Source organism: Salmo salar, chromosome ssa07 (genome assembly GCF_905237065.1).
Source record: "Salmo salar chromosome ssa07, Ssal_v3.1, whole genome shotgun sequence".
Lineage (NCBI taxonomy): Eukaryota > Metazoa > Chordata > Actinopteri > Salmoniformes > Salmonidae > Salmo > Salmo salar.
The window spans coordinates 630,114-642,399 of record NC_059448.1 but is presented as its reverse complement, the minus strand read 5'-3'; the positions used below and the strand labels follow the sequence as shown (position 1 = coordinate 642,399).

The 12,286-nt window shown below is 46.3% G+C and overlaps 1 protein-coding gene across 2 annotated transcripts in view; it reads left to right on the top strand.

Moving 5' to 3' along the window:
• tfr2 (transferrin receptor 2) overlaps window positions 1-12,286 on the top strand; it is a 99,975-nt gene that overhangs the window by 27,567 nt on the left and 60,122 nt on the right. For both annotated transcript variants that reach the window (XM_045721376.1, XM_045721377.1), the window contains exons 8-9: window positions 11,310-11,449; window positions 11,852-12,033. In XM_045721376.1, the coding sequence (XP_045577332.1) occupies window positions 11,310-11,449; window positions 11,852-12,033 (322 nt within the window). The remainder of the gene's footprint in view (window positions 1-11,309; window positions 11,450-11,851; window positions 12,034-12,286) is intronic.

The window sequence follows — 12,286 nt, the reverse complement described above, 5'->3', positions numbered from 1 at the left end:
GGGTATTACGGTACAGAGTCAATGTGGAGGCTATATACAGGGTATTACGGTACAGAGTCAATGTGGAGGCTATATACAGGGTATTACGGTACAGAGTCAATGTGGAGGCTATATACAGGGGGTACCGGTACAGAGTCAATGTGGAGGCTATATACAGGGTATTACAGTACAGAGTCAATGTGGAGGCTATATACAGGGGGTACCGGTACAGAGTCAATGTGGAGGCTATATACAGGGTATTACGGTACAGAGTCAATGTGGAGGCTATATACAGGGTATTACGGTACAGAGTCAATGTGGAGGCTATATACAGGGGGTACCGGTACAGAGTCAATGTGGAGGCTATATACAGGGGGGTACCGGTACAGAGTCAATGCAGAGGCTATATACAGGGTGTTACGGTACAGAGTCAATGTGGAGGCTATATACAGGGTGTTACGGTACAGAGTCAATGTGGAGGCTATATACAGGGTATTACGGTACAGAGTCAATGTGGAGGCTATATACAGGGGGTACCGGTACAGAGTCAATGTGGAGGCTATATACAGGGGGTACCGGTACAGAGTCAATGTGGAGGCTATATACAGGGGGTACCGGTACAGAGTCAATGTGGAGGCTATATACAGGGGGTACCGGTACAGAGTCAATATGGAGGCTATATACAGGGTGTTACGGTACAGAGTCAATGTGGAGGCTATATACAGGGGGTACCGGTACAGAGTCAATGTGGAGGCTATATACAGGGTATTACGGTACAGAGTCAATGTGGAGGCTATATACAGGGTATTACGGTACAGAGTCAATGTGGAGACTATATACAGGGTATTACGGTACAGAGTCAATGTGGAGGCTATATACAGGGTATTACGGTACAGAGTCAATGTGGAGGCTATATACAGGGTGTACCGGTACAGAGTCAATGTGGAGGCTATATACAGGGGGGTACCGGTACAGAGTCAATGTGGAGGCTATATACAGGGTATTACGGTACAGAGTCAATGTGGAGGCTATATACAGGGGGTACCGGTACAGAGTCAATGTGGAGGCTATATACAGGGTATTAATGTACAGAGTCAATGTGGAGGCTATATACAGGGGGTACCTGTACAGAGTCAATGTGGAGGCTATATACAGGGTATTACGGTACAGAGTCAGTGTGGAGGCTATATACAGGGTATTACGGTACAGAGTCAATGTGGAGGCTATATACAGGGTATTACAGTACAGAGTCAATGTGGAGGCTATATACAGGGTACTACGGTACAGAGTCAATGTGGAGGTTATATACAGGGTATTACGGTACAGAGTCAATGTGGAAGCTATATACAGAGTATTACGGTACAGAGTCAATGTGGAGGCTATATACAGGGTATTACGGTACAGAGTCAATGTGGAGGCTATATACAGGGTATTACGGTACAGAGTCAATGTGGAGGCTATATACAGGGGATACCGGTACAGAGTCAATGTGGAGGCTATATACAGGGTATTACGGTACAGAGTCAGTGTGGAGGCTATATACAGGGGGTACCGGTACAGAGTCAATGTGGAGACTATATACAGGGTATTACGGTACAGAGTCAATGTGGAGACTATATACAGGGTATTACGGTACAGAGTCAATGTGGAGGCTATATACAGGGTATTACGGTATAGAGTCAATGTGGAGACTATATACAGGGTATTACGGTAAAGAGTCAATGTGGAGGCTATATACAGGGTATTACGGTACAGAGTCAATGTGGAGGCTATATACAGGGTATTACGGTACAGAGTGAATGTGGAGCCTATATACAGGGTATTACGGTACAGAGTCAATGTGGAGGCTATATACAGGGTATTACGGTACAGAGTCAATGTGGAGGCTATATACAGGGGGTACCGGTACAGAGTCAATGTGGAGGCTATATACAGGGTATTACAGTACAGAGTCAATGTGGAGGCTATATACAGGGGGTACCGGTACAGAGTCAATGTGGAGGCTTTATACTGGGTATTATGGTACAGAGTCAATGTGGGGGCTATATACAGGGTATTACGGTACAGAGTCAATGTGGAGGCTATATACAGGGGGTTACGGTACAGAGTCAATGTGGAGACTATATACAGGGTATTACGGTACAGAGTCAATGTGGAGGCTATATACAGGGTATTACGGTACAGAGTCAATGTGGAGGCTATATACCGGGGGGACCGGTACAGAGTCAATGTGGAGGCTATATACAGGGGGTACCGGTACAGAGTCAATGTGGAGGCTATATACAGGGTATTACGGTACAGAGTCAATGTGGAGGCTATATACAGGGTGTTACGGTACAGAGTCAATGTGGAGACTATATACAGGGTATTACGGTACAGAGTCAATGTGGAGGCTATATACAGGGTATTACGGTACAGAGTCAATGTGGAGGCTATATACAGGGTGTACCGGTAAAGAGTCAATGTGGAGGCTATATACAGGGGGGTACCGGTACAGAGTCAATGTGGAGGCTATATACAGGGTATTACAGTACAGAGTCAATGTGGAGGCTATATACAGGGGGTACCGGTACAGAGTCAATGTGGAGGCTATATACAGGGTATTACGGTACAGAGTCAATGTGGAGGCTAAATACAGGGGGTACCGGTACAGAGTCAATGTGGAGGCTATATACAGGGGCTACCGGTACAGAGTCAATGTGGAGGCTATATACAGGGTATTACGGTACAGAGTCAATGTGGAGGCTATATACAGGGTATTACGGTACAGAGTCAATGTGGAGGCTATATACAGGGTATTACGGTACAGAGTCAGTGTGGAGGCTATATACAGGGTATTACGGTACAGAGTCAATGTGGAGGCTATATACAGGGTATTACAGTACAGAGTCAATGTGGAGGCTATATACAGGGTACTACGGTACAGAGTCAATTTGGAGGTTATATACAGGGTATTACGGTACAGAGTCAATGTGGAGGCTATATACAGGGTATTACGGTACAGAGTCAATGTGGAGGCTATATACAGGGTATTACGGTACAGAGTCAATGTGGAGGCTATATACAGGGTATTACGGTACAGAGTCAATGTGGAGGCTATATACAGGGGATACCGGTACAGAGTCAATGTGGAGGCTATATACAGGGAATTACGGTACAGAGTCAGTGTGGAGGCTATATACAGGGGGTACCGGTACAGAGTCAATGTGGAGACTATATACAGGGTATTACGGTACAGAGTCAATGTGGAGACTATATACAGGGTATTACGGTACAGAGTCAATGTGGAGGCTATATACAGGGTATTACGGTACAGAGTCAGTGTGGAGGCTATATTCAGGGTGTTACGGTACAGAGTCAATGTGGAGACTATATTCAGGGTATTACGGTACAGATTCAGTGTGGAGGCTATATACAGGGGGTACCGGTACAGAGTCAATGTGGAGGCTATATACAGGGTGTTACGGTACAGAGTCAATGTGGAGACTATATTCAGGGGGTACCGGTACAGAGTCAATGTGGAGGCTATATACAGGGTCTTACGGTACAGAGTCAATGTGGAGGCTATATACAGGGGGTACCGGTACAGAGTCAATGTGGAGGCTATATACAGGGTGTTACGGTACAGAGTCAATGTGGAGACTATATTCAGGGGGTACCGGTACAGAGTCAATGTGGAGGCTATATACAGGGGGTACCGGTACAGAGTCAATGTGGAGGCTATATACAGGGTATTACGGTACAGAGTCAGTGTGGAGGCTATATACAGGGGGTACCGTTACAGAGTCAATGTGGAGGCTATATACAGGGTATTACGGTACAGAGTCAATGGGGAGGCTATATACAGGGGGTACCTGGTACAGAGTCAATGTGGAGGCTATATACAGGGGGTACTGGTACAGAGTCAATGTGGAGGCTATATACAGGGGGTACTGGTACAGAGTCAATGTGGAGGCTATATACAGGGTATTACGGTACAGAGTCAATGTGGAGGCTATATACAGGGGGTACTACGGTACAGAGTCAATGTGGAGACTATATACAGGGGGTACCGGTACAGAGTCAATGTGGAGGCTATATACAGGGTGTTACGGTACAGAGTCAATGTGGAGACTATATTCAGGGTATTACGGTACAGAGTCAGTGTGGAGGCTATATTCAGGGTGTTACGGTACAGAGTCAATGTGGAGACTATATTCAGGGTATTACGGTACAGATTCAGTGTGGAGGCTATATACAGGGGGTACCGGTACAGAGTCAATGTGGAGGCTATATACAGGGTATTACGGTACAGAGTCAATGTGGAGGGTATATACAGGGGGTACTGGTACAGAGTCAATGTGGAGGCTATATACAGGGTATTACGGTACAGAGTCAATGTGGAGGCTATATACAGGGGGTACCGGTACAGAGTCAATGTGGAGGCTATATACAGGGGGTACCGGTACAGAGTCAATGTGGAGGCTATATACAGGGGGTACCGGTACAGAGTCAATGTGGAGGCTATATACAGGGGGTACCGGTACAGAGTCAATGTGGAGGCTATATACAGGGTATTACGGTACAGAGTCAATGTGGAGGCTATATTCAGGGTGTTACGGTACAGAGTCAATGTGGAGGCTATATTCAGGGTATTACGGTACAGAGTCAGTGTGGAGGCTATATTCAGGGTGTTACGGTACAGAGTCAATGTGGAGACTATATTCAGGGTATTACGGTACAGATTCAGTGTGGAGGCTATATACAGGGGGTACCGGTACAGAGTCAATGTGGAGGCTATATACAGGGGGTACTGGTACAGAGTCAATGTGGAGGCTATATACAGGGTATTACGGTACAGAGTCAATGTGGAGGCTATATACAGGGTATTACGGTACAGAGTCAATGTGGAGGCTATATACAGGGGGTACCGGTACAATGTGGAGTCTGTATACAGGGGGTAGCGGTACAGAGTCAATGTGGAGGCTATATACAGGGGGGGTACCGGTACAGAGTCAATGTGGAGGTTATATACAGGGGGTACCGGTACAGAGTCAATGTGGAGTCTATATACAGGGGGTACCGGTACAGAGTCAATGTGGAGGCTATATACAGGGTATTACGGTACAGAGTCAATGTGGAGGCTATATACAGGGGGACCGGTACAGAGTCAATGTGGAGGCTATATACAGGGGGTACCGGTACAGAGTCAATGTGGAGGCTATATACAGGGTGTTACGGTACAGAGTCAATGTGGAGGCTATATACAGGGGGTACCGGTACAGAGTCAATGTGGAGGCTATATACAGGGGGTACCAGTACAGAGTCAATGTGGAGGCTATATACAGGGGGTACCGGTACAGAGTCAATGTGGAGGCTATATACAGGGTATTACGGTACAGAGTCAATGTGGAGGCTATATACAGGGGGTACCGGTACAGAGTCAATGTGGAGGCTATATACAGGGGGTACCGGTACAGAGTCAATGTTGACGCCATATACAGGGGGTACCGGTACAGAGTCAATATGGAGGCTATATACAGGGGGTACCGGTACAGAGTCAATGTGGAGGCTATATACAGGGGGTACTGGTACAGAGTCAGTGTGGAGACGATATACAGGGGGGTACCGGTACAGAGTCAATGTGGAGGCTAAATATACTGGGGGTACCGGTACAGAGTCAATGTGGAGGCTATATACAGGGGGTACCGGTACAGAGTCAATGTGGAGGCTATATACAGGGTGTTACGGTACAGAGTCAATGTGGAGGCTATATACAGGGGGTACCGGTACAGAGTCAATGTGGAGGCTATATACCGGGGTTACGGGTACATAGTCAATATGGAGGCTATATACAGGGGGTATCGGTACAGAGTCAATGTGGAGGCTATATACAGGGGGTACCGGTACAGAGTCAATGTGGAGGCTATATACAGGGGGTACCAGTACAGAGTCAATGTGGAGGCTATATACAGGGGGTACCGGTACAGAGTCAATGTGGAGGCTATATACAGGGGGTACCGGTACAGAGTCAATGTGGAGGCTATATACAGGGGGTACCGGTACAGAGTCAATGTGGAGGCTATATACAGGTGTACAGGTGTAGAGTCAATATGTGGGGCACCGGTTAGCCGAGGTAATTGAGGTACTATGTACATGTAGGTAGAGTTATTAAAGTGACTATGCATAGATAATAACAGAGATTAGCAGCAGCGAATGGGGGGGGGGATGCAAATAGTCTGGGTAGCCATTTGATTAGCTGTTCAGGAGTCTTATGGCTTGGGGGTAGAAGCTGTTTAGAAGCCTCTTGGACCTAGACTTGGCGATCCGGTACCGCTTGCCATGCTGTAGCAGAGAGAACAGTCTTCGACTAGGGTGGCTGGAGTCTTTGACAATTTTTAGGGCCTTCCTCTGACACCGCCTGGTATATAGGTCCTGGATGGCAGGAAGCTTGGCCCCAGTGATGTACTGGGCCGCACTACCCTCTGTAGCGCCTTGTTGTTGGAGGTCGAGCAGTTGCCGTACCAGGCGGTGATGCTACCAGTCAGGATGCTCCCGATGGTGTAGTTGTAGACCTTTTTGGAAAAAGGCTTAACAGGTAGCTTGGGAAATGTCCCAAAATTCTCAAACATGGCACATGCTCCAAATCAAACACTGGCCCTTTAAGGCGATCACTAGAGTAAACTTACACTGGCCCTTTAAGGCGATAACTAAATTAAACTTACACTGGCCCTTTAAGGCGATAACTAAATTAAACTTACACTGGCCCTTTAAGGCGATAACTAGAGTAAACTTACACTGGCCCTTTAAGGCGATAACTAGAGTAAACTTCCACTGGCCCTTTAAGGCGATAACTAGAGTAAACTTACACTGGCCCTTTAAGGCGATAACTAGAGTAAACTTACACTGGCCCTTTAAGGCGATAACTAGAGTAAACTTACACTGGCCCTTTAAGGCGATAACTAGAGTAAACTTACACTGGCCCTTTAAGGCAATAACTACAGTAAACTTACACTGGCCCTTTAAGGTGATAACTAGAGTAAACTTACACTGGCCCTTTAAGGCGATAACTAGAGTAAACTTACACTGGCCCTTTAAGGCGATAACTACAGTAAACTTACACTGGCCCTTTAAGGCGATAACTAAATTAAACTTACACTGGCCCTTTAAGGCGATAACTAGAGTAAACTTACACTGGCCCTTTAAGGCGATAACTAGAGTAAACTTACACTGGCCCTTTAAGGCGATAACTAGAGTAAACTTACACTGGCCCTTTAAGGCGATAACTAGAGTAAACTTACACTGGCCCTTTAAGGCGATAACTAGAGTAAACTTACACTGGCCCTTTAAGGCGATAACTAGAGTAAACTTACACTGGCCCTTTAAGGCGATAACTAGAGTAAACTTACACTGGCCCTTTAAGGCGATAACTAGAGTAAACTTACACTGGCCCTTTAAGGTGATAACTTGAGTAAACTTACACTGGCCCTTTAAGGCGATAACTAGAGTAAACTTACACTGGCCCTTTAAGGCGATAACTACAGTAAACTTACACTGGCCCTTTAAGGCGATAACTAGAGTAAACTTACACTGGCCCTTTAAGGCGATAACTACAGTAAACTTACACTGGCCCTTTAAGGCGATAACTAGAGTAAACTTACACTGGCCCTTTAAGGCGATAACTAGAGTAAACTTACACTGGCCCTTTAAGGCGATAACTAGAGTAAACTTACACTGGCCCTTTAAGGCGATAACTAGAGTAAACTTACACTGGCCCTTTAAGGCGATAACTAGAGTAAACTTACACTGGCCCTTTAAGGCGATAACTAGAGTAAACTTACACTGGCCCTTTAAGGCGATAACTAGAGTAAACTTACACTGGCCCTTTAAGGCGATAACTAGAGTAAACTTACACTGGCCCTTTAAGGCGATAACTAGAGTAAACTTACACTGGCCCTTTAAGGCGATAACTAGAGTAAACTTACACTGGCCCTTTAAGGTGATAACTAGAGTAAACTTACACTGGCCCTTTAAGGCGATAACTAGAGTAAACTTACACTGGCCCTTTAAGGCGATAACTAGAGTAAACTTACACTGGCCCTTTAAGGCGATAACTAGAGTAAACTTACACTGGCCCTTTAAGGCGATAACTAGAGTAAACTTACACTGGCCCTTTAAGGCGATAACTAGAGTAAACTTACACTGGCCCTTTAAGGCGATAACTAGAGTAAACTTACACTGGCCCTTTAAGGCGATAACTAGAGTAAACTTACACTGGCCCTTTAAGGCGATAACTAGAGTAAACTTACACTGGCCCTTTAAGGCGATAACTAGAGTAAACTTACACTGGCCCTTTAAGGCGATAACTAGAGTAAACTTACACTGGCCCTTTAAGGCGATAACTAGAGTAAACTTACACTGGCCCTTTAAGGCGATAACTAGAGTAAACTTACACTGGCCCTTTAAGGCGATAACTAGAGTAAACTTACACTGGCCCTTTAAGGCGATAACTAGAGTAAACTTACACTGGCCCTTTAAGGCGATAACTAGAGTAAACTTACACTGGCCCTTTAAGGCGATAACTAGAGTAAACTTACACTGGCCCTTTAAGGCGATAACTAGAGTAAACTTACACTGGCCCTTTAAGGTGATAACTTGAGTAAACTTACACTGGCCCTTTAAGGTGATAACTAGAGTAAACTTACACTGGCCCTTTAAGGCGATAACTACAGTAAACTTACACTGGCCCTTTAAGGCGATAACTAGAGTAAACTTACACTGGCCCTTTAAGGCGATAACTAGAGTAAACTTACACTGGCCCTTTAAGGCGATAACTAGAGTAAACTTACACTGGCCCTTTAAGGCGATAACTAGAGTAAACTTACACTGGCCCTTTAAGGCGATAACTAGAGTAAACTTACACTGGCCCTTTAAGGCGATAACTAGAGTAAACTTACACTGGCCCTTTAAGGCGATAACTAGAGTAAACTTACACTGGCCCTTTAAGGCGATAACTAGAGTAAACTTACACTGGCCCTTTAAGGTGATAACTAGAGTAAACTTACACTGGCCCTTTAAGGCGATAACTAGAGTAAACTTACACTGGCCCTTTAAGGCGATAACTAGAGTAAACTTACACTGGCCCTTTAAGGCGATAACTAGAGTAAACTTACACTGGCCCTTTAAGGCGATAACTAGAGTAAACTTACACTGGCCCTTTAAGGCGATAACTAGAGTAAACTTACACTGGCCCTTTAAGGCGATAACTAGAGTAAACTTACACTGGCCCTTTAAGGCGATAACTAGAGTAAACTTACACTGGCCCTTTAAGGCGATAACTAGAGTAAACTTACACTGGCCCTTTAAGGCGATAACTAGAGTAAACTTACACTGGCCCTTTAAGGCGATAACTAGAGTAAACTTACACTGGCCCTTTAAGGCGATAACTACAGTAAACTTACACTGGCCCTTTAAGGCGATAACTAGAGTAAACTTACACTGGCCCTTTAAGGCGATAACTAGAGTAAACTTACACTGGCCCTTTAAGATGATAACTAGAGTAAACTTACACTGGCCCTTTAAGGCGATAACTACAGTAAACTTACACTGGCCCTTTAAGGTGATAACTAGAGTAAACTTACACTGGCCCTTTAAGGTGATAACTAGAGTAAACTTACACTGGCCCTTTAAGGCGATAACTAGAGTAAACTTACACTGGCCCTTTAAGGCGATAACTAGAGTAAACTTACACTGGCCCTTTAAGGCGATAACTAGAGTAAACTTACACTGGCCCTTTAAGGCGATAACTAGAGTAAACTTACACTGGCCCTTTAAGGTGATAACTAGAGTAAACTTACACTGGCCCTTTAAGGCGATAACTAGAGTAAACTTACACTGGCCCTTTAAGGCGATAACTACAGTAAACTTACACTGGCCCTTTAAGGCGATAACTACAGTAAACTTACACTGGCCCTTTAAGGTGATAACTAGAGTAAACTTACACTGGCCCTTTAAGGCGATAACTAGAGTAAACTTACACTGGCCCTTTAAGGTGATAACTAGAGTAAACTTACACTGGCCCTTTAAGGCGATAACTACAGTAAACTTACACTGGCCCTTTAAGGCGATAACTAGAGTAAACTTACACTGGCCCTTTAAGGCGATAACTAGAGTAAACTTACACTGGCCCTTTAAGGCGATAACTAGAGTAAACTTACGCTGGCCCTTTAAGGCGATAACTAGAGTAAACTTACACTGGCCCTTTAAGGTGATAACTAGAGTAAACTTACACTGGCCCTTTAAGGCGATAACTAGAGTAAACTTACACTGGCCCTTTAAGGCGATAACTAGAGTAAACTTACACTGGCCCTTTAAGGCGATAACTAGAGTAAACTTACACTGGCCCTTTAAGGCGATAACTACAGTAAACTTACACTGGCCCTTTAAGGCGATAACTAGAGTAAACTTACACTGGCCCTTTAAGGCGATAACTACAGTAAACTTACACTGGCCCTTTAAGGCGATAACTAGAGTAAACTTACACTGGCCCTTTAAGGCGATAACTAGAGTAAACTTACACTGGCCCTTTAAGGCGATAACTAGAGTAAACTTACACTGGCCCTTTAAGGTGATAACTAGAGTAAACTTACACTGGCCCTTTAAGGCGATAACTAGAGTAAACTTACACTGGCCCTTTAAGGCGATAACTAGAGTAAACTTCCATACTGGGGAAGATGGTCTTATTATATTGGGGTCTGTCCTGGCTGTCCTGGCTGTCCTGGCTGCTCCAACAATTATGACAGAGCTTCACAGCTCTCTGTCTCTCTCTCTCTCTGCCTCCTCTCTGTCTCTGTCTCTGTCTCCTCTCTCTGCCTCCTCTCTCTCTCTGTGTCTCTGTCTCTCTCTTTCTCCTCTCTCTGTCTCCTCTGTCCCTCTGTCTGTCTGTCTGTCTGCTCTCTCTGCCTCCTCTCTCCTGTGTGAATACGACTGCATGACCTATGTACTGCTGCTGCCAATCAGTCCGTATTTCAGTATGTTTCCAAAGCCCCAGTGATGTTGGTGCAGCTAAACGTTGCAGCAGCAGAAGACTGGACACTGTGTTGATTCAGGACAGAGCTCGCCTTTCTCCGCCATTTTAACAACCGTTTAATAATAACGATGATTTGCGGCGAGCTTTATATCCGTGACAAATCGTTGTAAAGACGCAGCTCTCCTAACGTTACAGCTCTGTTTAAATTTTGTGTGGAAAAAAACCCCCAACAACATTGCTTTCAGTTTCTTAACGTTGAAATGTTTAAACATTCGCCAAATTATTAAGAACCCGCCTCATCCCCTTCCCATCCAATCAACAGGTTCATCTGGGATCAGGTGACCCCTTCACCCCTGGCTTCCCCTCCTTCAACCACACCCAGTTCCCGCCCATACAGTCCTCCGGCCTGCCTGTCATCCCTGCTCAGCCAATCAGTGCCAACGTAGCCTCCAAGCTACTCAGGTAAGCCCCGCCCTTCCCCTCTGGTGTCCCAGGTGTGTGTCAAACCTCCTTCTCTCCCTCCACCTCACCCCTTTCTCCCTCCACCTCACCCCTTCTCTCCCTCCACCTCACCCCTTCTGTCCCTCCACCTCACCCCTTTCTCCCTCCACCTCACCCCTTCTCTCCCTCCACCTCACCCCTTCTGTCCCTCCACCTCACCCCTTTCTCCCTCCACCTCACCCCTTTCTCCCCTTCTCTCCCTCCTCCTCACCCCTTTCTCCCTCCACCTCACCCCTTCTCTCCCTCCACCTCACCCCTTCCTCCCTCCACCTCACCCCTTTCTCCCCTTTCTCCCTCCACCTCACCCCTTCTCTCCCTCCACCTCACCCCTTTCTCCCTCCACCTCACCCCTTCCTCCACCAGTCAGTTGGCCGGTCCAGTGTGCCCCCGCGGCTGGCAGGGCCGGCTGCCATACGTCCATTGTGTCCTGGGACGGGGTTTCACCTCTGGAGACGGCAGGAGGATCAGGATGGGGGTCTACAACACCATGACTCCTGTTCTACTGAACAACATCTTCTCCTCTCTGGAGGGAAGGGTAGAACCTGGTGAGAGGAGGAGGAGGAGGAGGAGGAGGAGGAGGAGGGAGGAGGAGGAGGAGGAGGGAGGAGGAGAGGAGGAGGAGGAGGAGGAGGAGAGGAGGAGGAGGAGGAGGGAGAGGAGGAGGAGAGGAGGAGGAGAGGAGAGGAGAGGAGGAGGAGGAGGAGAGGAGGAGAGAGAGGAGGAGGAGGAGGAGAGGAGGAGGAGGAGAGGAGGAGAGAGAGAGGAGGAGGAGGAGGAGAGAGAGGAGAGGAGGAGGAG